Genomic DNA, 26,774 nt, shown 5'->3' with positions numbered 1-26,774 from the left:
ACAGAAAATTTACAGAATAGGGTTAAGTAGCTAATTTTGACAATAGATCTAATACACGTACTTTAAAATTACGCAATTTTTCATAGTTCGTTGTTGTTACTTTGGGAGTCATAAATGAACACTGCGGAAATTGTGTTATTCTCCACGGTATAATGTACTATACTGATAATAAACCCCATTTTTCGTATGTCTTGAAATGTATTGCTAAGAAACAGTGTGAGATAAATATAAAACTTTCAAACATTCAACTTAACTGGAAAAAACTAACCATCGTTATACACCCAAATAAAATAAAACTAGGCACTTTATTTTTTGGGATGATATATACAAACCACTTTAAAGAAATCTGTTGCTTTACTAGTATGTGCACATGTGTCAAAACAAAAAAAAAAATATTTGCAACAGACAAATTATTTTGAATTACGTATGTCCATTAGTTTTTTTATTTGAAATCTTATTTCGAAATTCACATTTAAAAGCACGACGAAGATAGTAAATAAAGAAAGTAAAACACCTCAGTTAGAAAGAACACAATTTTGTCTATTTGAGTAATCCGCATCGACAATGAGTGAAGAGTCCGTGGACACGCCACTTGCAGAAAGCAGAATCATTTTTTTTGGAAGTGAAAACGTCTTTAGCCGCGTTGAGCGATTTTTGGTAGGGACAAAACAAAAAAAAAACTTATGGGTTCGCGTAACCGACATGCTAGTGGCGTGTTGCGCCAGACTGGCGACGCGCAGCGGCCTACATATCTGTGCACGGGGGTTTTTTTTAGAATAAAATAAATTTTAATTTAGCTGAAACAAGTTTTATGTGTCAATTATTTTTCTTATATATTTTTTTTATCAATTGTGTGCCAATATATGTGAAAACCAGACTAATATTAATAATTTCAATTTACAGATTATGAAATTTTTTAATTATTCAGACCATAATTAATTTCAAAATTAAAAAAAAAATATAGAACACAGTTATTCCAAAGTTTTAAGTTTTCACTTCTGACGGCACTCCCCGTGACTGCCAATTTTTTTAATTTTTTTTTTAAGTGAGTACAAAACAGATTTAAATATGAGATATCCAGCGCATAAAATGCACGTGCATTTCTGCATCAACGAGCGCCAGCTGGATGTTTTGGATGCGCCGTGGGCGTTGGAGGATCGGGACGTGATGGGGAAAACGAAACAAAGCGACCCAATTCTCGGGTTCAACCCCCCCCCCCCCCCCCCCCCCCTCCTTTTCCAACAGAGAAAGGGACCCCCGGGGGCAGGTCCGGCGAGATTCTCGCGATGTCGCCGCGGCGTTTCGACGAGAAGACGTCTGCGTCGTCGTCGTCGTCCACACGGGTCAGCCAGCGTCTCTCCGAGAGACGTCACGTGCTGGCGCCAGCTGTTTTGACCAAAACACCGCGGCCTGTTTGTGCTGATACCACCTTCCTCCGAGAAGCTCTCCCCCTCTCTCTCTCTCTCTCTCTCTCTCTCTCTCTCTCTCTCTTTCTCGCGTCGTGCCGAGTGTATATAAACTCCACGTTGACACAAACTCGTCGGCACATCCTTGAGACGCGACAAAACAACGCAGCAGCGATGATGATTTGCAAGGTAACTCTCTCAAAGTGTATATTTAAGATCACCCGTTTTTTCGTGCGAAACAGAAAACACGTTCCTTCTGATGTTGTGAGATTAACTTCTACCACTGTTTTTTTTTTTTTTTTTTTTTTTTGTGAATGGAACAGAAATATTCATGACAAAAAACTGTATCACTACAATATATGTATAGTGTTCGAAGTTATACCGGGTTCGGATTCTTACCCGGGAATTTATTATGCTTTGTGTGTATTGTCCCAGTTATTAATTGTTAACCGTTCCCTGAATAGCTTTCCAGTGTTAACTGCTTATATTAATAAGCACGGTAAAACAAAATAAAGTCAAATTGTTGAATGCTCAATTATCTTATCTATGGATTAAAAAAATGCTTTAATGTAATATCGAATAAAATGTAAAATTATGCGCCAATTTTCGTAAGAAATGCTCGAAATTATCTTGAAAAAGTCTTTTGTATATGCAACAATATTCATAGGCACGTTTTGTAAAAAGTTACAATATCTTTCTTGTAGTATTAACAACTATTTCTTGGTAACTGGTTTCCATTTTTTTTTTAAGTTCAGAAAATGTTTTTCTGTGTCCACCCGTACTTATGTGAGCAAACAGGAAACACGGAGTGTTTTAGAAATTCGTTAATTTGATATTATAGTTTTCCGTCCATAGTACATTTGTGTTGAAGTGATTTTTTTTTTCAAGAAATAAAGTTAGTATCATTTATCGTAATTACAATGAGAAATATATTTTCAGCGATCATATTTTTAACTTTTTTTGGACTTAGCTGTAACTTTACTTTTTAAATAAAAATGGGGTCTCTAATAAAAATAATAAAAATACTTAAAGGATATATATATATATATTTTTTTTTGAGGGCTTTGGGTAGGGCCATATATTTTCCACGAAATACCTTAACGCCCATTAGACTGCAATAAATTAAGCCCGTACCAACCGTTTCTTCCTTCTGCGAGAGAGGCAATTGCCTTATTTTAACTGGCCATTCAGGGCTCGTTTTATTCCGCACTGAATTGCTGTGATTCAAGTACCAACAGTTAAAGTTTACCTGAAAGAAACTCAACCAATCACGAAACACAGACGATGCTAGTGTTTTAACTTTATGCCTGTCCTGAATTATTTTCGCGAAAATTACATGTCTCCAGCTATAGGTTTAACAACTGGTACCAATACCCCAGAAAGAAATTATTATTGAGCTCCTAGAAGGTTCCAAAATCCACAATAATCATTACTTACCATTCAATATTTTAAATTTTGATATCGCCTACAATTTTTTCAAGCGATTGTACTTAAGTTAAGTTGCCCGGATGTACATAAAACCATCAATATACATTTTTAATAATAAGTCCATGAACATTTGAATTAAAATACATCAATTTTCTAAAAATTACACCCATGAGCCATAAGTTATATCTCTTTCCCTTTTTTCTTGTATTCCATTGTGATAGTAATATTAAAGAGTTTGGAATAAAATGAAATTTAATTTGATTTGTTGGTGAATGAACTCAATGACTAACAGAAACATAGCTCAAAGTTATTTCCTCAAAAACGAAAGTAAAATTGTTTAATAATACTTCAGCAACGAATAAAACATTAATTATACGTTAATAATAAGGAAATTAAATTAATTATTTACGCATGATAAATTAATTAATTTAAAAATAATGTGTAAAATGCCGTAATATTAAATCATATATCGTTTAAATGAATAATAAATCAGGAAGTAACGGGTGAAAAAAAGAAGCATGCCCGTCAACCAGGTAAAAAATAAAACAGTGTTTGAAGTAACGACTGCTACGATGCAGAAGACTTTCTGAAACGATTCACTCAACCGCGATTTGTTCTGTCTAACTACAGTAAATATCAAATCCTGGCACCAAACAAAATGTGTTTTAAAACTACAGTAAATAACAGTACCACAAGGAAATAACTGCTAGCTAATAGGTTCCAGACTAGAACATTTGAGCACTTGAGATGTACAAGAAAAATTTATTCTAAAATTATTTAAAATTTCAGTGTTACGCAACTCAATAATCCTGTATGTTTTTAGAGCTTACACGAAGTAACTAGTTCAAATTCCAGAAATTTTAAAGTCTGCCACGTTTATCATGCATGCAAGTCGTATGGTGGTGGCTATTTTTTTAAATCTTCGCCGTGCTGAATAGGCTATCAGGATTTATAATTTACAGTATTTATCTACTCTCCCGTTTCTTCACACCTCTTTCTCTACTTGTTATCTCAAATTTTTTTTTCATTTAGTTGTAAACATGGTGATAAGTAGAGACCGGAAAAATTCGCGAGTTCATTTCGCGACAGGCTAAAATACAAATAGTTATACCTCAGTGCTGCCTCTGCTATTGGCTCACAACTCACCTGGATGACTCTGAGCCAATGAGAAACACCCAACCAAATCTGTATCGAATCACAGGCTGCTACGTTGGGACGTCTCACAAGACAGCAACCAATGAGTGGGTGACATTTGAACGAGTGAAACGTAGAACTATGGAGTTCATCCTACAGGTCATTGAACCCGCGAATTTTTCCGGTCCCTAGTAATAAGTTAACATTTTTTTTCTTCTTTAACGTAAGTTTGTGTGTGGTTTTTTTTTGGGGGGGAGTTTATTGGCTTTATTTTTCTATAAAATATTGTTTCGCAGATACTGATTCTGGCGGCGACTTTCATGGCGACCGCGAGCCACCAGTGCGACTGCGGCGGGAAGCGATTCTCGAGCTCCAGCAACGGCCCCGCTTCTTCCCTGTCGGATGCCTCGTCGTCGTCGTCTTCGTCGTCGGACTCCGCCTCGTCGTCGGGCGGCTACCAGGGCTGCGGCTGCGGGTCTACCGGCTCCGACTACTCCTCGGGGCAGAGAGACGGCGGCGGCGGTGGTAAGGTCGGAGGACACGGCCACAAGCACTCCTCGTCCGGGTGCGACTGCCGCGACGGCTCGGACGGTTCGTACGACGCGTGGGGGTATCCTCGGTGGCACAGCGGCGCGTACGGCGATCAGACCGGCGGCTGGGGGCTGCCCTGGCTCGTGCTGGCCCCCGGGTCTCCGGGTGGCTTCCACGGGCTGCACCACGGGGGTCGGAGGCACCCTTCCCAAGGTGGACAGCTCCTCTGGTGTCACCCGGCTGCGGGCCCGCGAGGCCAGCAGTTGTCACCCGCCGGGTTCGGGTCCTGGCTGTTCGGCTGGGGACAGCCCGCGTGGGGGGGAGGCAACCCCGTCATGTTCGGCGCCATGTAGCCCGGCATCCCGCCGTCAGTCTCGGGATCGCATTACTCGGCTCGAACCCCCCGCAGAACAGAGCCGAGCGAAATTTTTTTACAATTTTCGTGAATTAGCGAACGAATCACTGGCTGAAATAATAATAATAATAAAATATTGAGGGTAAAAAAATATTATTTTGAAAAATAAGAAAATTTGTAACATTTTTTTTTAAAATTCTCTATGATTGTGTCAACAGCCTTAACAGCCTTAATTTAATCAGAACCAAAAAAAAAATATTATTAATTTAAAATAGCCTTAATCCCCTGTTATGATCGAGATGTATGTTCAGTTATCTGCTACATGACACGTAAGGGAAACAGCCTATTGGATAAGTACTATATCTAAAAAAAAAATTTAAAAAAAAACTCAATGTAAGAGAATTGTAGGTAGATAAAATCAAATGTTAAAAATTAGTGTTACATGTATACGGTATTGTTTTTGTGATAACTTTTAATATATTTAGTTGAAAAATTGTTGTGTCTTTTTTTTTTTTTAGTCATGGGTTCCCATAAACTTTTTTTGTCTCAACGTTCTATACCCTCATATCCTGGTAAAAATTTCTACCTCCTCATAACTATGACTAAGTGAAATAAACATAGTTGGCATCTAAGGGAAAATATGTTCCTGTATGATACTATTGTTTTGCTATTTTTCTCCTGTAACATATTAGATTTAATTAATGCATTTGTACCGCAGCAGCATACGGAAAAAAAAATAGTTTGGATATAATTTCAAAATAAACATTTAAGTAGCAGTTTATCCTCATTAACTAGGTATGTTATTTCAGGTAGATTTGATTTAAAAAAAACAAGCTTACTAATTTTCTTATTTGTTACCAACAGAGATAGAGAATATATAAATAAAGATGGAGCACATGGGTATTTTTCTGGGCTATGAAAGCCAAGAGACTAAAAAGGAAGCAGTGAAATTCACATACAATGAGGCGATCGTTTGTTTGAGATTGAATGAGCTGTTGTTGACTGCAGTAACACCGGCAATATGAGGTTTGAACGATAGGCTTTTATGAGCGGGGCAATGAAATTAAAATCTGATAACATTTTATGCTCTTACAAACTTACGACAGGCATAAATAACGAATGTTACTAAAAAATTACTAGAACAGCTGATAAAATTTTTTAACACATAACCGCCATATTTTCGAATAATGGGGAATACAGCTTAATATCCAGAAGTTTAATACTCCATCTACATACGTCCCTAATCTCTGATTACTAATCGTAACCATTTGTAGCTAACGCCTACCAGTCGTCACCTAACACAATGGAAGTGACCAATTTTCCCCAAAGAGTGCTTAAAGATATGTTTTATGTGTGCATTTATCAACTTTATCAAGAATAAACAAAAAAGCTCCTTAAATATGACGGTAATTATTCCTGCCAATATTGTTTACAACATGTTCATGGCAGAATCATCAATTAATTGTATCTTACACGGAATAGTAGTATACACTGTGTGGATATGAGCACACCTCTATTTCCGTTTCATTTTACAGCTAGTCTAGGCGTAATACTTAATGTTTCTGGTAAGTTAAACCCTTCAGTATACTGTTTGTGTTCTGTACTCATATGTGCAATAAATAGGTATGCTAATCTTAGAGTGCTTGAAAATTAAAACTTTCTTAATAATGTAAATAATTATTATCGATACAATCGATACAATCGATTACAGATTTATTGTTTTTACTTGCCGACATCATAATCATCAGAATAAAGATGTGCATTATTACAGGTAAATGTTGTTTTCGCACTATGCATGTAATTCTATACAAGAGCAACCAAGCAACCAAATGAAACATTTAATAATTATATAATTTCAATAAAGATAAAAGTTACTAATGATGCGTTATTTGCAGGTATATTCTAAGTTTCTCACTTAAGTTACATGACTTAGTGTAGAAATTTGTAAATGGAATGTGCCTGATGCACGAAAAGTTCACTTATTAAAATTAGGGTAAAAAATTCACACTTTTGTAATTGCACATAAAATATGGTAAAAAAAACACCCGTTGCTTCTCGTGATCATAGCTGATTGATAAATCATTGATATACTAACATTCAATAATTTTTATTTAGTTGATCCCTGTCTAATTGTTCAAAATAAATTAAAATTCAAGGATAATTTTACATTGTTATATCGTTGTGGATAAAAGTACTCGTGTGTTTTTAATTTCATATTATTTCACTGGCAGCCATAACCCAAAGCGGAATTTAGAATATATCTAAAGCTTACGTAAGATATCGGTCGGATATATTTGCATCAGAAATGTGAATTTTTCTAGCGCCTTCGATAACACAAATTTTTTACGTGACAACGTCTAATAAATCGATGAACGCCGGCTGCACGTACGAAAAAGTGTCCCGTAACGCACATTGTCCCGTTACGCGGTGTCCCGTTCCGCGGTGTCCCGTTACGCTCATTGTACGCTTGCACCGCATCTATCTCTCTTCCACTCGATTGGAACAACCATCGATTTGACTTTTTCGAGGCACATTAAACTTGAAACACTCCCATTCGTTTCCTACTTTTCCTATCATCGTCCTATCCTAAACAGAATAACACAGATTGGAAGAAGTTAAATAGCAAACATGTATAAAAGTTATAGTTAAAAAAAAATCTCTTCGTTAAAGTAATAAACATATTTGAATTAATGAGTGCAAATAAAAGTAAATTTATCAATTAAATTGTAGATTTAATTTCACTCCTTCAGTGTATCCATACAAAACAGTGATAATTCAACTAAAAATGATTCAATTTTTATTCATAAAAGTGTGCAATCATTTCATCAATATTTTGTTATGACGTTGTCACGTTAAACTATCGTCCGTAAACCGACTTTACAGACAACGCATTTTTTTTTTTTTTTTAGTCAAAACGCGAAGTTTATCTATTAAAGAAGATCTTCAGTGGGTTGGACGCTCTCAAAGAAAGTTCAGGATGAGTGATTAATAAAATGGTGATTAGTAATAAATTTTAATTAGTAACGAGTGTTTGGAGTCGCTCTCCTCTCGGACGGTCGGACAGCCGGGACCCGCCGGGCAGGAATGGAGATTATAGGCCCGTCGCGTCGTCCGGAACGGGCGACGTTAGCTTTAAGAAACTCGTCCGGCTGATTGCAACCAGGGCCCCGGGACCTCCGAGGAACACGCGCGCGGGCCCATTAACACCGGCCCTCCCCCCGCCCCTGAGGAACTGATGGCTGGCCTCTCGGGAGCCCAACACCGGGAGCTGTCGGACTTCTTCCGCGCCGATGGCTCCGCGCGCTTTGCTCGCCGGCGACTGGCTCCGTCCTTGTTCTCTCGATCAAACAAAACAAAAAAAAAGAGAGTGGGGGTGAAGGCAGTACGGGGGGGGGGGATGCGGAGTGTGATCCATTAACATATCCTCTTGGCGACGTCTCAGTTATTCCGCCGCTAGATGTCTCTGTTATCGCCGCCACCATCAACCATCACCAAGGGCTCCCCCCTTCCAGACGCAGGGCGCGTCCTCTTCTAATTGGACAGTCGGCCGCCGAAGAAACTGGAGCATCGCACCCCGGCGTGAACGACATTCCGCGCTGACGGCACGAGGAAATGCCGTTCTTAGTTGGTTTTATTTTTATTTTCGACGTTTCTGATTTACGCCGGGCGGCTAATGAGGTGAGCTCTAAACTCCCCTAATCATGCATTTAAATAAAAAATAAAAAATTACAAACAACTACTGCCTCTTCGAAGTCAATGCCATCGTGGTCAGAGGAAGCGAAGCCGTGGAGGTTGCCACAAATGCACCTATAGTCCTAACAGCTCTTAAGACTTGTCTGCTTATACACTTTCTATCGTGTCTTATCTATCTATCGTAACCATGTTATCAAACTAACGTGAGTTGATCTAGAAAATTTTGTGGAGTTAATAAATATAACTAACTAGAAAAAGTTTTTTTCCCCCGAATGTTCCATGCAATTGCTTTATGTAAGAAATAAAAAAAAATCCGGTAACACCACATGTCTACTTGGTATATACTGTAAAACTTTCACTTATCACCAGATAAAATGATATAATAAATATAAATAATACATAAATAATAAATAAAAATAATACAGAAGGATCTAGAATGTGATAAGCCAGTCTGTTAACTTTTCAACTAACTACATAAATATTTTCGTTGTATCCCCAAAAACAACAATTTAAACGAAACGAGTAGTCAGTTACATTATACAATACAGCATTTTAATCTCTGTTTAAACTGTTCATAAGAAACTAAAATTATTAAAGTATTATTTTTCCGGTTTCCATAGCCGCTGGAACATATAGTCGCCACACCGGACGCGCTATAGCATGTTTCATCCTTAGTGCAGTGTGTATATAAGTGGGCATTTACTCTCTCTTTCCAATGCACGATTTCTATCAATTACGCTGTTCTAATGTTTGGGTTTGCTATGTTGTCAGATGTAGTTCATAGAGCATAAACGTTTTAGATACAAATTTATAATGTAATGATTTTTTTTAAATTTATCTGAAACATTGTATTTTTTAAAGTAAAAATTGGAATTAAAATTTTGGAGATGCATTTTCTTATATTTCATCAAGATCATGACATAATTTTATTTATTTATTATTTCTAAAGAGATATAGTTACCGGAAATCCCACAGGACAGAGCCTAGCAAATATTTACAATTTATAATTTTTGCATAATTAATTGATAAATTGGCTTTTTTTTTAAGTTTTTGTGCAGTGTGGATAAGGATAATGAAACGGAATATACATCTAGAATCTTTCAGGTTTAAAATCGATGCCATTGGCTACTATGTGGAATGATTTATATTCTTTCAGAATAAATTATTTAATTTTAGCTAGCCTGTTAAAAATACGCAGATTTTTAAATTTAAAAATGTTAAATAAAATTAAATAAATATTTCCGAAGAATTTTGTCACATATCACGCAGTAGCCACCAGCATTGCCTTTAAACTCAAAAAATTCTCAGTTGTTTTTTCTTTAAATCCATTTCGTTATCCTTATCCATACTGCACAAAAATGTTAAAAATTCGAATTTACAAGGTAACTATTCAAAAAGTATACAATAAATATATATTTTTCTTGTTGTTGAATTTCGGCCGCTAAAAAAGTCTACTCGTGTAACCATGTTAAAAGTAAAAAATTAAATAATGCCCCGGAACGTAACATACTTCCTTAATTTAGGCGTGAACAATTTATCGGACTTTATAATGGGCTCTTTAGTTTACCGATGTATCTTTATTGTGTACGTATTCAGTTAGATTTGGCAACATCGCAGTTCTCGCCAGGTTCCAGCCACAGCGCTGCTGCCGTGCAGGCGTTATAGAGAACACCTAAACTCTCGCACGTTTCTCTGGCGGTGAGGCGCGCGGTGTTGCCAGAGCTCTCCGTTCCCGCCTCCTTTATTTATACCTCCGCCAGATATATTACCGTCGCCTCAAGCGGCCAGTACGTTACGCACACTTTCGGCTCGTAAAAAAACACACACACAGATAACGTAAAATGACTTCTCTCTCTGACCGCTAGGGGGAATCCGATGTCACGCGATGACCGATGTAATTTTTATTCTTATTTTCTACGACACAATAAGTAAGAGTATAAAAAATATTAAAAATGGACGCAATACATTTTTGGGCAGCAGATAATTAGAACAGAGTACAAAGTAGCCCTACAAAGAGATGTTTGAATGTTTTATTCAGTAACAGAATGCCCTGTTTTTTTTTTTTTTTTTTTAGTATGATGAGGCGTTTAACATCTAAACAAGTATAACATCATAAATATTATATATTATTCACATGGACATAAACTATGTGCAGAATCATTCGAAATAGTAGCTGATATTAATCTTTACACTCTGCATAAACATGTATTTTTCAAGTTAAAATATTACTACTAAGTAGGTACGTATGATTTGGTTACACTGAAATAACAATGTTGATTTTAGTTAATTATTGTATGTAAATAAACATTTTAATGAACTTTAAATACATACAAACGTGCCACAGTCGACGATCATAAGAATAGTTCAATGAATTTTTAAAAACTATAATGAAACGTAGTTACGGAATCAGGAACCAACTATTTAGCCTAAACACGTACTTGTTATACATAAATTTATACAAATCCTTACGCCACAGACGCATAATCGAACATCATTATGTTCCATGTTGATTATTTTTCAAGATTACTAACCAGTTATAATATTTTTTTACCAAATTTAATAAACGACTGTTTGTCTCATTGCATAGTTTAGACCAATTGCCATAAATTAATCATTCAATTTTCCTACACAATTTTATTAGCAATGGGGATTTAAGAATTTTTTTGGCGGCAAAGTAAATTTGAAAAAAAAAAGAAAAAAATAATATTTGAACACTTGTATAAATATAACTTACATTACTATTGACACTAACACACTAACATATGGGCATACAGTAGTAGCCGTAGGTGAAGAAGCTTCTTCCATATTAACACACTGTCTTCACTGATATTTTGCAAATTTTTTTTCTTAACTTTAGTAGGGGAATGTATCCCCCTATCCCCCTCCCCTGCTTCCGCCAATGGCGATTAACCAGTAAGAAAATTGCAACACTAATCACTGACGTATATTCGAAAATAATTCCCCTTGATATTTCACATTTAATTTAAAATATTTTTTAACTCTATATCAAACTCTGCAAATTTAAAATAAACATAAATCAAAAAGCTTCGAGCACCTACTATTAGTATCAAATGAAATTTCTTATGCTAACAATTGTTCCAAAATACATTTTATTTACTTGATCTTTTTTTACAGGTGTTTTTTGAAACGTTGCAAAAATAAACTACAATGTAAACTAGAGTGCTTATATTTTATTTATATACGTAATATATAAACATAGAAACTTATAATGAAAGGAGAGAAAAGTAAAAAAAAAAATATCCTACCTTGATCGCCACTCACTGCTACCCTGTCAGGCAGTGCTGCCTCGGGGACCAACTTTCAGTGGCCTGCGAGCGTACCGCGTCTGTAATGACGCCTGATAATTGCCTCCGCCTGATATAATTACCGCGCAGGCAGCGACTATCAGTAACCAAGAAGCCTCGTGGCACGTCGCGGCAACCCCTCCCGGTGTTTTTACCGCTCTTCCACCATTGATGAATATGCGCCATTCAGGGGCTTCTGTGCCGACCCTCCGTGCAAGAACCAGCCATGTCCCTGGAGCGAGGATATATCCTCGAACTCATTTACAAGGCTGCACATCGGAGATTCGAATTTTCAATCCTCGAACTCACTTACAAGGCTGCACATCGGAGATTCGAATTTTCAATCCTCGAACTCACTTACAAGGCTGCACATCGGAGATTCGAATTTTCCACATACAATGTGATTTTTTTTCTTGTTGTAAGTATAGCAGAAATATTCTTTTGACATTACAGATTTTTGATAAATTTCTACATTTACATGCAAACAACTGTATCACTAGATACCATATAGTGTTCGCAGTAAAACTGGGTTCGGATTCTTACCCGGGCGTTTAGGCTATTTGTTGTCCCAGTACCTCCAATAGTAAATGTTATTTATAAAATGTTCTCTGAATAGCTTTCCAGTATTACCTGCTCAAATTACAGAGCATAATAAAACAAAATAAAGTCAAATTATGGAATATTCGATAGTATTTTACATTGTGAAAAAGAAATTATGCTTGAGTGAAACATCAATTGAAGTATAAATTTAATTAATGCACCAATTTTCGTAAGAAATAAATTAGTATCATTTCGAAAAATAGAATTTCACACTTGCAAAAATAACCAGAGTCATGTGTTGAAAAAAGTTAAAATATCTTTCTTTTAGTATTACCAACTATTTCTTGGCAAATGGTTTCCAAAGGAATCGTTTGTAAAAGTACAGGAACATTTTTTTTATGTGTAGGTTATAAACGTCGCAATTGTGTAATTTAAAAAATAGGTAATACAACTGGGATACGGTGAATGAGTGGTCAGAAAATTGGCGATCTAGGTTCGATGCCCAGGAGGATCATACCGAGATTTTCCTCAAGTGGGAGACGTGGCTGACGTTTCTGTATATTTTATCGGGGTGTTTCGGGTTTTCTCCCTACATCCATGAACTCAATCGATTCTCTAGTTTTAATCTCATTACGCTTCACCGTCTCTAATTATGTCAACGTGACCTTAATCCCTAATTAGGTAGGTACTTCTCTTTCCAGTTGCTACGAAATGTTTGGCTTCTAAAGAGCGTGACTGAATATAATTTTTCTTGTCGCACATTATAATTAAAGGTAATACAATTATAAATATACTGGAATTTATAAAAAAACCTGTCAATGTAAGAAATATTTTTGTATATTTTTATTATCTCCAATTACAATCACACCATTTTTTCTGATGAGCTAACTGGGAGAGGATTTGTGGCGAAACTAAACCTGGAGTAGTTCGAAACTCCACACAGGTATGTATATCTCATCCGGGATTCAAAACTGCAAGCGAGTACTGAAGGATACGCTCACATTATTTTGTGTCAGATTGGGACATATATTCTATTAAAAGCACTGCACAATGATATTTTATTTTTCCTTTAAAAATACGCAACACCTTTTTTAATCGCTTGTAAATTTCATGGAAATTTGTCTCATTGAGTGTTTTGTATACATTGCCTTAAGTTCAATTTTTTTTGACACTAACATTTACTAGGGAATCTAAAACCAAAGAATCCTTACTTTTGAGATTATATTATGAAATAATATATATTTTTATCTACATAAGAATACTAAAGGTACCCACGTCTTCATTCCTGTGGGTGAAGTAATTCACACAGTTTTTTTTATAGATAGAAGAGATGGACCGTTAATGTTTACTAAAACGTTTTAATACTTTACGTAAATCAATTTTTGGCACGCAATTATCAAAATATCTTGGAATCGATTGAGATCTAACAACAAAACTAAGACTTATTTAATCTTGTTTGAATTTGAAGTGAGTAGCACCAGCATTTGTTTTAATAAAATCATTGCGCACAGACAAACTCTTTACTTCTTATCTCCCAACAAAAAAATATATATGTAATGACTTGAAAACAAAAAGACAGACACAATGATTTTTTTTGTTTGTCTTAATTGTTCGGATGCAACGTAAAATTTACTTTTGAAATTATAATCTCAAGGTTCAATTTTTTTATTCTTTTACTTTCCCATAGGGGATGGTTTCCCATGTATGATAAGTAGGGACACCTGTATTTCGCGAATACATTTCGTGTCAAGGTATTTCACAAAATACTGTAGCTTTTCTCCTGTGGTTATTGGCTGAGGTCGGTGGAGAGGTGTCGTCCCGCTCTTGACGGGGCCAATGAGAATGTGGTCACCGTACTGCTGCACCCTCACAATATGCCACGACTCTTAGAAAAAGCTACAGTGTTTTGTGAAATACCTTGACACGAAATGAACTCGCGAAATACAGGTGTGCCTAGCAATAAGTTGATCACGAGGGTGTCCTCCTAGACGCCAGTAGAAGGGTAAGAGGAGGGGTTCTTAGCCGGTTGTCGCCCTCAGCGGGCGAACACAGACGCGCATCACAGTAGCTGCTCTGTGGGGCTGCAGCGTCCATTACAAGGCGAGTGGACGCGGGCGTCGGCTCTCCGGCGACGGAGAAGGGGCGCCTTGTTCCGACGCCTCCCCCCCCCTCCCCGCCGCGACACTAGACTCCTGCCCCATCGACGACCACTCCGCCGCCCACAAAGTTTCCCTTGTATCTCCGGAGGGTGTCTCGTGGCGTTACGGCGCGGCGTAAATCAACGTTGATTTTTAAAAGCATGCCTGCCGAGTTGTCAAGTGGAAGAACCGCGCCGGATGAATTACGATTGAATAATTTACCCTCGAGATTGCAGCTCCGTCTATAGTGTGTCCCACGCTTGGATGTCAGTGCAGAGAAAATGGCGCCTACTTATACAAATGCCTGTTGTCGTTAAAAATTTATATTATTTAATTTGCCATCATAATTTATAATAAGTTTTAATATTTTGTTTACTTTTACTAGTTGTTGATTTTCTACGACATAAAATAGTGTCTATTGAAATAAGTCATTCTTAACATTAACCAGTGCCTAAGTTCGAATACTACCCTCCTTATTTTTTTTAGGTGAAATTTATAAACCAAAACACGCCTTTTTTTTCAAGATTTTTTAGGCCATAACCATTTTCTATTGTTAAATTTTAAAAATTTGGCTTCGTTAAAGCAAAGTATGCAATTAAGTGTAATGCCTAACATCAGTAGCTGGCTGCTACTGGGATTCGGTTTGGACACGTCCTGGAATACGGCCCCGCGACTTAGGTTACGGCTGTGTCCCAACAAGGTAGTGCTTATTCGCTACCTCATCCAGCGTCTTGGAATACCCGCCCTATGTTATGGTCTCTGACTAAGGTAAATTTTGAAAATTAAACGCTAAACATTCGTTATATCATAAACACTGTTAAAATAAACATGGCGTATTTCGGGTAATAGCTCACCTTTTTATGGTTGTGACACTAGAGTGTACGCCGTGTATTTTAGGTCGCATGGTACAAAGAGTTTTTGCAATTAGAAAATAATAAAAAAATTAGCTTGAAATAGGATTTCAAACCAGGCTACTCGCGTAAACCTAAATACATGAATAACCTGTTAAAAATTCGGAGAAATTTAGAAATTTTAATGAGTTTTAGATGTTCAAATAGAAGAACATGTATTTTTTTTCCTGGTGTTTCAATGAAGATTCCGTTTACTTATAAAAATCAACGATGTGTTCTGTCGCTATCTGAACAACCGTTGAACGCGTGGCGGGACTGAACTGAAACAGAAGCTGAGATAAACGTCAATCAGCGATGTCTCTGACGAGGCACTCTCGTGACGCACAGTGAAGCTCGCTCTGACGGATGGTCGGCGGACTAGGACGCGCGCGTCACAGTGAAGAGGGGGAAGGGGTGCGGAGGAATAATAAAAAGGGAAATGATTGATAGGTTCGAAACAGACGGTAAACCCGATGGGTTCGGTGGTCGGTGGTGGGGAAATATTTAATTGAGCGCAATATTCGGCGGGAAACGACAGCGCCGGATAGAGATACGGAGAGAGGGTTGAAATATGGACGTAATCTGTCGCGACCCGTGACGTAACAGCAGCGGAATCTCCGACGCGCGCGAGTTGGTCGATGGGTTTTGGTCGGGATATTTTTGCTTCAGGAGAGCGAGAAGGGGAATTTGGAGGGGGGGGGGAGAGAGAGTATTGGCGCAGGGAGGAAGGGAGGGGGTAATGATGACTGTGATAACTGCAGGAAACGAATCTCTCTCTCTCTCTCTCTCCCTTTCCCATCCTCTTCCATTACAGGACGCGCGCGCGCGCGCGCGCGCTATTTTCTGGGACGCAATTCGCGCCGTTCTGCCACGGCAATTTTTTTTTTTAAATTTTTTTTTATTTGCCCGCGCATTCGAGGATCGGCGCGGCGGAGCTGTCGCGCCCCGCGGCCTCTGTCATTATCACCGGTTGCATAATTCAAAAGCACGCGGTGAATTATTGAGCTGCAATTACCGCCGCCAGGAGCAGCACGATCGCCGAGCGAGGGAAGAGGAAGTGGCGAGAATGGGAAAGTGGGTGGTGGGTGTATTAAAAAAAAACTAACTAAATTCGCTAAAGAGTTTGAGGGGGGGGGACGGGGGAAAAAAAACAACAAACACACGTAACAAAAATAGAATAAAGCTCCGCGTACCGTCCCGGCCCGGCGTTACCGTTGCAATCTCTAATTTATGGCCGATAATGTTTCAGCTGATCGCCGCTCAACCGATCCGGGGCCAATTAATTAATTAATCGTACACCCCCCCTCCCCTCCACCGTCTAGTGCACGCCGGAAGGAAGGGCCACCCCCCCCCCCCCCCGATCCCTTTCCGGTAAATAAATTAGCAAGGTCATAATGGATGCGGAGTTAATTTATTTTCTTGCGATTAAACCACCGTCGCTTATTGTGACATTAATTTCTATCACCACCACCCCCCACCCCTTCTAAAACCCCCGCGGGAAAAACGTGTCGATGCGATAGCCCTAGGGGAGGGGCGGGCTGGGGAAAAAAAAAGAGTGGGGAGGGTTGGATGTGAAACGAATTGACTGGCTCCAAATTGAAATTGGAAGGCGAACAAATTAAATTCTTTCGCGGTGTTATTGGAAACATTAATGGCCGGAAACAAAGCACGCGTTTCAGAGCTATCAGGGTTTTTTCTTTCCTCTTTTTGTAAATGGAACGTTCGCGCGTGGGCTTATGTTGCAGCGGTGTATAAATTTATAATTAGATATCGCATTCCTCCTGAACGAGTTAAAATCGTTCCGTTAATTTAAACTCAATTATGTTACCTGTGTGGCTGCGTGGTTAACAAGCCAGCCTACATATAATACGTTATTTTAAATTGCATTCTATTAATATTGCTGGTAATCTTTCCGGGAAAATATTTAAGCGGAATCGAGGAGGTATCCGTCCCGTATGTACATACACTTGATTAATGAGTCAATATTTCAGGAGTTTGTATTTGAAATAAAATAAATTTAATTAGTTTTTTTTGACGAGTACCTGTGAAAATTTCATACCTTTAGACATTTAAACAATTTTTCTGTTAAATTACATTTAAGAAGAATATTCCATTAATATAGTTCTGGTAGAATACGCTCTAACAACAATATATTAAATATAAGTCTGTTTGAGCAAGAAATAAGATTTGAAGCTGAGGAAATATTATTTATTTGAAATTATATTATGCAGAATAATATATTTTTTAAATATTTTAAACCCACAAGCCCACTGGTTTTTTCACAAACTTAAAAAAAAAACTTTGGAAACTTATAGAATATTCTATTCCAATTATTCGTATTAGAACAATATCAAAGCCGTTCTTTAACTGAATATGAATATGTGATAGCTATTTCCTTATTTACAAAATATAAGACCTAAATTTTATGCCCTTGTGTATTTATACATAGAACATATAGATATAATGTACATGTGCTTTATTGGACATAGATATTTTTTTTAGTTTCTGCAAATATTGCAATGCTCATGTCAACTACATTTTAAAATGAGACTGTTAGGTGAACTGTAATAAATAAACATAGTGTCAAAAGACAGCACACAAAAGTATGCCTTTTTTATGTTCACGTAGGTGATATTTTTATTTGGATATATGTTTACATGCAAGTTATAAAGTTCTTAATTGAAGGTTGGCAGTAAAAACGTATGCGCATTTTCGAAATTTTTAAACTTTTTTGGTTACTACGAAATTACATGGCAGAGTACGCGGGAATACATCGCAAACTGTAAATTCAGCGAGAATAAACCAGGAAAACATTTGTGGGTGGAAAACACAGCTTTTCTATTAAATTTTACAGTGTTTCATTACAGCTGAAAAGGCAGCTGAACAGGCAGGCAATAATCACATCTGTATGCACATTTGTTAAACAAGCATAACACATAGTTTTAAAGGAAACAGAATTCTAAAGTATGTATTATGAAATCTCTAGTTCACGACGTCGCTTTTCAAGAAGTATTAAATAATTAATTTCTGTCATTTCCTTTCGACTTGACAATTTTAATCCCAGCAAAAAACCATGACTTGCAGTGAGTCTTACGTAAAAACAAGACATTATACATTTTTATAAAGTAAACAGGAGGTTACTGACTATCGCCATCTCTCTTTTTTTTTTATAGTAAGACCATTTATTTGTGTACACGTCACTTAAAGAAAGCAGGAAAGAAGGGTTGGTAGACTAAATAAGAATGTGGCCATTGGTCTTGAAGTAACTGGTGTGTAATGGAAACCCGCTCAACTGGAATCTTCCGTAGATTCAGATTCTTCACGGACCTACGAACCCAGCTCGCGCGATGACAAGACTAGGTACGTCGCCCGAGTGGAGCCACGTATCGGCTCATCCCTCCAGGCTTCTCGAGCGCTGCTGCTATCCGACACGCGGTCAATAAGCCGTTATGAACGTTATCGGCCGTCGCACAATGGCGGGCCGTTATGTCCGGCCCCTCGCGCACAAAAGCCTTCAGCGACCCCTGTCCCCTGGCTCGTCTCCGCATACCGTCCCGCTTAGCTCACTTGTTGCGCGGGCAGGTATACACACAAGGGGAGAGCCCGACCCCCCCCCAACCATCAACCCCCGGGCGGGTGGTGGGGGGGTGGTGCACGCGCGACCTGTCGCCCAATCGCATCACGACCTTCTCACCCCCCTTCCCGGCCGCGGCAGCGTTGCCGCTCCGCCTCTTCACTACCTGCTCGATCCCCGGGCACCGCAATCCTCTTGCTACACACACCACAGCGCCTCTCCCAGGCACCAGGCGCTCGCATCAGTTAACATCTGCCAAAGAGGGATCTCCCGAGTGCCAAGGGGGCGGCGGCGGGAAGTAATCGCGTCCACAAAAATACCGGGTTACCCTTCCCCCCCGACGCCGCAGAGTGTGTAGTTAATAGACGCGTCAAAGGCAGGCGGCCAAAGGCGACGCTTTAACTGGCTAAATGAGGTGGAAAACAGGTGGCGCTACTCTCGCCCGCGAGCGTCGCTATTTCGAGAGGGCGCACTCCGCAAGGGGTGGGGGGGGGGGCAGGGGGCGCACTGTGTTTTGGCCAGCGTGCCAGTTCTTAACCCCCCTCCCGACCTTGTTGGAGAGACTCGGGCATCGTCGGCGAACACCGCGCGATGCAGACAGGGAATGCATGTGAGCAGTCAGTTACAGTCGTTACGCCTTCAAATCAAACGCTTTTCGAAGAAATTTTTATTAATTTCTTACAAGCGACTTCGTGAACTGTATACAAAAAAAAAAAGGGCGATTTCATAATCCATACATTAAAATGATCTTCTCTTTAAAAAAATCATAAAGAAGTACTATTTAATTTATAATTCTTAGTCAAAAAAATCTACACATGTACGTGTTAGGTTTTGGGATAAAGCCTTTTCAGCTATAATGCAACACAGTAGAATTTATATCACAGTTGTGTTTTCCACAATAAATTTCCACATAAATTTGGCTTGTTTACTGTCGATAAGTTTACAATTTGTGATGTATTTGCATGTAATTTGTCACAGTAAACTTAGAAGTTTTGAAAATTTCTGAATGTACTATATTTTTAAAAAATCAACGTTCAGTATATTTTAGAGATATGGAACATTCAACAAAGACGTTAATACGCGAAAACGTTACACAAATGATACGGTTTTGTCGCTTTGAATCTTCTTAAAATGTTAATAACATAAAGGAAACTCACTTCAGTGCCCATTTTTAACGTTGCCTACCGAAGGTGTTTTATGTTGGGAGCTCAAATTTCTTGTTATTATACTGACAAGACATGGTGTAAACCTGGAAATTTTTGCTTTGTAGAGTACGCAGCTAGTGGAAGCGTACTTTTTCAAGGTTAATTTCTAAAGTGCTCAGATAAACGCGAATCTAGTGACTCAAAGGTGTTGAGGGGATTCGTAACACTGTCGAGAAAATATAGACGTTTGTCCTACACTTCAAAAATAAATATGTGTTTTAGCCTCGGTTTATAACTTCGCAGAAAACGCAAGAGCGAATAGACGCAATACGAAAAAAAAAAACGAAAGAAAATCACGGTTGTTTATAAAGCACGAAATTTGCATAAACGTCACCAACACTATAACTTGAAATTTTAAACTGTAGACAAAGCGTCTTCCTCGTGCTTCATTTTCATAATTCTTTTTTTATCATGAAGACGTGTTAAACTGAAAACAATCTAATTTTAAAGAGTTGTTTAATTTCACTGTTTTATAATTAAGTTATTGAAAACGTAGTGCATTTTATAAAAATTAAAAACCATGCCTTCTAGACACATAACATCCCCGCCTTTAAAAGTTTTCGCGACACTTCACTTCAAATATGGATGGCAAAAATGCAAGCTGGATCGATTAAAGAAGAAAAAAACGTTTACAGATGCTTGCGTTGCGTTTTTGCGTCTTGTGTTATTCAGAAACATTCTGAGACGTGGTTATTTAACTTTTTTGCGTCTTACACTTCCTCGAATAATTTATTAACTCGGCATTAGTCCAGACCCCTGACATGTTGTTGCTGTTCAGCTAACAGTTTCATCCAACGACCAGCCAGCACTGTGAGGGGGGGGGGGGGATGGGGTGTTCAAGGATTTATAATGTTACTTGTTTACTTTTTCCACCAGCATTTTTTTCTGGAAAAATTATGTGATTTTCAGTTTGAATGAGCGCAGACGAACGAGCTCTTGGATGCGAATCAGATATTAATACCAATCACATGGCTAAACATATTTCATAAGTCGGACATTTTAAGTTTTAAATATGAAGCATGGTTTTAAACATACTAATAAATACTAACTTGCGATAAACACTTTTTAATTGCATATCAAATTTTACGTACTCAATTTTCTGTGTCGTGAAAAAGAAAAGTTCACAACAGAAAATTGTAAAACAATTAAATGTATTAAAATTAAATACTAATTTAAAGTAATTTTTTCTATATAAAAAGTTAGTAATTAATAGTTTCAGTCCAATTTTTTTTTATTTGGGGTTGAATGGCAAGTCACAAATATTTTATTAACTTAATTTTACCAACACACATATAGGGTAACCGTGATCCTGCTAATGACCAACTAAGAACTTTAAAACATTTTTAAATTTGTGTCTGTGTGGCTGGATGTTCAACTTCTAGTTTAACATTTTGTTGGTTGATAAAATATTCTTTAAGCCATGCTCAAATATTCATGAGCAGTTTTGAGCTAAAGGTCTGGGAACATGTGTATCAATAATTAAACTGCAAAGTTTCCGGTCTAGCGCCGATATTTACGTCAACGTGAAGCCACAAGCACCAACGCTTAAGTGATAAATTCACTTACGCCCATGTCATCAAGTGGAAATAAAACTTACAACTCTTTTCCAGCCCCCATTATTATCCAGATATTAAATTCTTCCAACGAACAGGAAATGATGCATGTTACCTTTCCTTTTATTACTCTGTGATGAATGAATTCCCTAGTATATTGCCATGAGGCGATTAGTCTCTGGATCTCATTTGAAATTTTAGTTTTGCGTGCGGAATGTGGTGATAGCGATGTGTTTCCCAAAAGTGCTACATTATCTGATGAATTTCCTCTCACATTTAGCCACGGCATTTCTCGGTTTTCATTCATCGCTTCTTTGTTAATTTTTTTATTTTAAATTAAAAGAATCAAAACAATATTTTTTTTACTATCATAAACATAAAATGTTCCTTGAAATGATTCATAAAAGTCTTCTTTGCTAAAAATTAAACATATATATTTGTATATAATGAATCTTCCAGACGATATAGATCTTTTCATTTTTGAATCTCATACAGTTTTTTTTAACTGCTCGCATAAAACTAGACTATCAAAAAAAATTAATTTTTTTTACTTCAAGTGAACGGAATGCAAGAAAGCCAAATTTAAAAACTCGTTCATTTGTCCTTCGTCTGATCTAATATTTCTGTTTTTATTTTTCTAACGGGACGCAACGTCAGTAACCACCTCTTGTACTGAAGCATCTTCTTTTACCTTGAAATTACCGCTCCTGAGTTTCACCTCCATACTTTGAGTATCAAATTTAAAAAAACGCAGCACGATTTACGTGTTTAGGTATTTATGGGAAGCATTCCACTGTCGGGTGCTTTACAATCAAGCATATTGCAATAGTTTTAAAAGTTTGGGTTGTTGCTGTCACTGCCAGCTATTTGCTTTGACGCGTTGATTTTGATTATACGTTTTTACTTATTGTTTTTTTTTCAACATTATCAATTTATCAAATGTTATTTTTCATCAGGTTGTAATTAATACCAAAATTACACACGATTTGTTAGTCATTTAACCAGAAAAAAATTGCACGTATTAAGCTATCATTTATTCACGGCAAAACAGGCAAAAAGTAAATATTATGGGTTAGTGAACAAAAAATATACAGCACATAATTAATTCATTTGCCTGAAGGCGTACAAATATTAATTTTATAAATGATTTTATACATTTGAAGCTACACACATTGTGGTATTGTTTCAACATAATGCGTTACGATAGACGCACCAAACGTAATAAGGCATCACAAGTATGATATTACCCAAGCTCAGTTGAATAATGGCTTAAAAGTGTTATTTAGAGTTCAAATTCAACGACATTTGAGCACTAAACGTTCAAAGTAATAAATACCTACTATGGCTAGGCGGTGTATCGAAAACTTGCCAATTATTTTCCGTGAAGTGAACCAAAGTAATCAGTGGTGTAACCCTACTAATATTTTGACTTATTTAGTTACTGCTTACTCTTTACTATCACTTAACTGTAAAAGTAAATTTATTTAAATGAACCTCATGAGCACAGATTAGTGTAATCTTTTTTTAAAATACGTAGCTTCATTGTAATAAAATTTAAAAGATAGTTAAAAATAGTAGTGTTACTTTAGTAAAACTACTCCTTTACTATATCCAAAACTTTGTTCAAGATATTTAAAAGAAACTACTCTGTTTTTTCTCATTTAAGTTGGGACTACAGGTTTTATGACTAATATTTAGGCCGCTTCTTTACGTTTATGCCAAAGAAAGTTCCAGTAAGTGGAAATTGTAAGCAATGACATTTTTACATGCGAATTTTTTTTTCACACTTTCGAAATTTTTATGTAATAAAAATGTTTGCAATTTGCTGTTTTTTTATATCTGGATAGGAAGAAGTCGAAGCTTCTTAACCATTTGGAACAGTTTTTTTTAAATTAAAACTACACTAACTTTGCATGCTAGCATAATAATAATGACTTTCACAGCAAAAAAAATGTGTGTATATACACACACACACACACACACACACACACATATATATATATATATATATATATATAAAATCAAGGAAGGTGTATTCAGATAAAATGTAACCATCGATTATATTGAAATTACCTGAATTTCACAAACATTTCGTATAATGATGTGAAAGTACCTTAATTTAACTAGAGACGAAAGTTTAGGTAGAACAGTATTGTCAAGACTACCAGTATTTGAAAGTATGCTAATGAAGGCTTACAGAGATATCCACCACTTTCCTCACTTGTGGATAAAAGTCCGAGTTTGTTCGCGTTTGGAATCGAACCCCGTAACGCATTGGTGGGAGGCCACTTTGTATTTAATTTCGTTATTATAATTTTTTTAATAATTGGCACGTTGATAATTTTTAATTACCCACGAGCCAAACATTAAATTTTTTTAATTTGTGTTTTGACTGTTTCAGCGAAGGTGATAAAGGTTGTTAGTAAATTGGACACTCACAAATTCACACCCTGGACTCGAAATCGGAACCCATCACACCACAAGCCGACGTGCTTTTTACTGAGCCACGGAGTTCAGCTCCGCTCAGCCGACGAGGCGGGAAATTAAAGGAACTGCCCGGAACAGTAAGGCCCCAAATTCCCCCAAACTATCGCATGCAGCACTGATGATTAACATACGAGCCAACATATCTAAAAAAAAACCACCAAGAGCGGTATTCCAAGACGACGAATAAGCACTGCCTTGTCGGGATACAACCGTAACCTAACTAGCGGACCGTATTCCAGTACGTGTCCAAACCGAATCCCAGTAAGGGAACAGATCAGCAGCCGTTTTAATAAACGGTGCCCTGCGCGAGGCTAGAGACTGGTTCCAACGCATATTCTAGCGGACGTTTCGCCACTCTCGGTGCAATTGTTACAGAAAAAAATACTAGAGATATGAAAGTAGCACCATTGCACAAAAAACAGAACGGCCTTTCTAATATTTTCAAGTACTTTTTAAGTTACGATCATTTCTTGTTATGACAATTAAAGTGTACAAAATGTATTCCAGGATAGTTTCGCTTCTACAAAGTTTCATTTGGTACACCAACACGCTTGGTACGTCTCCCGACGATTACAAAAATTGCTATATACGAGTTAATGGCACCAGACGCGGGTCCGCCATCTAAAAATAAAGGGACTGGCCATGTCCTATCGTACACCAAGAATATGGTTAGGGTACAGTTGTAGAGTTGTAGCATATTCAATACCTAAACCCTTACATTTGTGTCTTGGAATACTGGCCTAAAACTTACGTTTCAAATATGAAGTTGTCGAACACGGTTTAATTAAAAAGTTATTATTTCAAGATTTGAATGAACCTTGATTCAAAACAACCCTCAGCAATGAATCACAGCTTTCGCCAAAATTTAAAAATAAGTATAAACGTCCGTTATGCGATTATCTAGAAGAGATGCACATCCAAAAAGATACTTTTTTAGTTCTTGACAGTTTATGTTCTTTCTGCAAAACGGCTTTACGATTTTTCAAGTCGTTTACCACTTATATATAATTTTCATGGTTGGTTTGATGAAAAATAAAACTACGGTCATAAACGTGTGAACAGTTGGTTTGGTTAGGTATGCTAAATTAATTACTTTTTAAATAGGTTTTATTAATGTAACTGACTGCACCTAACAAACCTATCTTTTTTTTTTTTCAAGAATCAGCAAGGCGTGCAAAAATCAAACCATGGATACATGAATTAATGAAATAGATCTTTCACCGATACTACGAGATACAAAGACTCATTCATTAATTTACCTTCGCAAAGACTTACAACCGCTCACAACACGCGTAGGTACGTCTTGTTTTAAATTTTCAACAAAGCGGAAATCGTATTCTTTCGTAACTATATTTTCTGTCTCAGGTGATGCAATTATATAAGTATAGCTTTACCGATTCAGAGAAAGATTAGATTAACGATGGGAAGCAAAAGAAGAAAACTATATACACAATTCATTTTGATCGAGAGTGAAGTTTAAAGGAGGGGAAATGAACAGAGATGGTTACCGGGCTTCTTTTTTTTTTTTTTGGCTCAAACCAAGCTTGACTAGCAGAGCGTAGCGAATAGCTCGGTGGAAAGTGGCTTGCAGCTTGGAGTGAACTGCTAACACAAAGTACTGGTAGCCGTGATCGTATAGTGGTTAGTACATTGCGTTGTGGCCGCAATAACCCAGGTTCGAATCCTGGTCACGGCAAATACATAAGCTATGTTTTTTTCTTCAATAAATTTTATATATATATAGTTTACATTGATTAACTAGTCTCAGAAAATATTATTTTCATGCACAATCACATGGATAAACATATTTAAATTATATAAAAAATAAATGACCGAATATAGATATTTGTCAAACGTCTTGTATTATGTGTGTAGATACACGTGTAGCCTATGTCTAATGTGACAGCCAATTTTAAAACTAAACAGAAAATAATTATTCTGTGTACTAAAAACTAAATACGTAGTAGGAATAATATATCTTAGAAATTGTGCTGACACCAATGGGCGAAATTTAATTCGCAGTAATTAAAAACATTTCTCTTATACGATTAGCCAAATGAATACATTTCCAGTGATTCTTTATTTTACAATCTGAACAGTACATACGGATTAGTAAACTTCTTTTTTTCCTACTCGAAATTTTATGAAATGTCACAAAATGAAAGAGATCCAAACCTACCATATGTTTCTGAAGAAGCAAATATATGACTTGTGGCGTTTGGTAGTTATATTTTACGTGAAACGCAAAAAAAAAAAAAAAAAAAAAAACATGCCTTTTTGAAAAACAATTTTAAAATTGATTATTTATATATTTTTTTAATTTGATTCAAACAATTTTTACCGGAACGCTAGAAGCATTTTCATTTCAGACAATTCATACAGAGCGATTAATTATCGCATATATATTTACACACACGTGCCAACCAATTTAATCGTGGCAGTATACGTCATGATAAAACTGCTAATGTTGTGTAAAACATACATACATGTCGACTTCAGCCACCATTTGTATTCTTTTCTGGTAATTTAAGATTC

At 37.1% G+C, this 26,774-nt stretch overlaps 1 protein-coding gene and 1 non-coding gene across 2 annotated transcripts; both read left to right on the top strand.

Moving 5' to 3' along the window:
- The first annotated feature begins 1,519 nt into the window (after positions 1–1,519).
- On the top strand, positions 1,520–6,838 carry LOC134535650 (loricrin-like). Its single transcript, XM_063374837.1, has 2 exons — positions 1,520–1,595; positions 4,265–6,838. The coding sequence occupies exons 1-2, from the start codon at positions 1,581–1,583 to the stop codon at positions 4,850–4,852; spliced, it is 603 nt and encodes a 200-aa protein (XP_063230907.1). The 5' UTR covers positions 1,520–1,580; the 3' UTR covers positions 4,853–6,838.
- Positions 6,839–25,863: 19,025 nt separating this feature from the next.
- Trnah-gug (transfer RNA histidin (anticodon GUG)) lies at positions 25,864–25,935 on the top strand. Its single transcript has one exon. It is a non-coding gene; the product is annotated as a tRNA-His (tRNA).
- The last annotated feature ends 839 nt before the right edge of the window (positions 25,936–26,774 follow it).

The sequence above is a fragment of the Bacillus rossius genome, chromosome 10 (assembly GCF_032445375.1).
Source record: "Bacillus rossius redtenbacheri isolate Brsri chromosome 10, Brsri_v3, whole genome shotgun sequence".
In the NCBI taxonomy this organism is placed as follows: domain Eukaryota; kingdom Metazoa; phylum Arthropoda; class Insecta; order Phasmatodea; family Bacillidae; genus Bacillus; species Bacillus rossius.
This window is presented reverse-complemented; position numbering and strand designations above follow the sequence as displayed.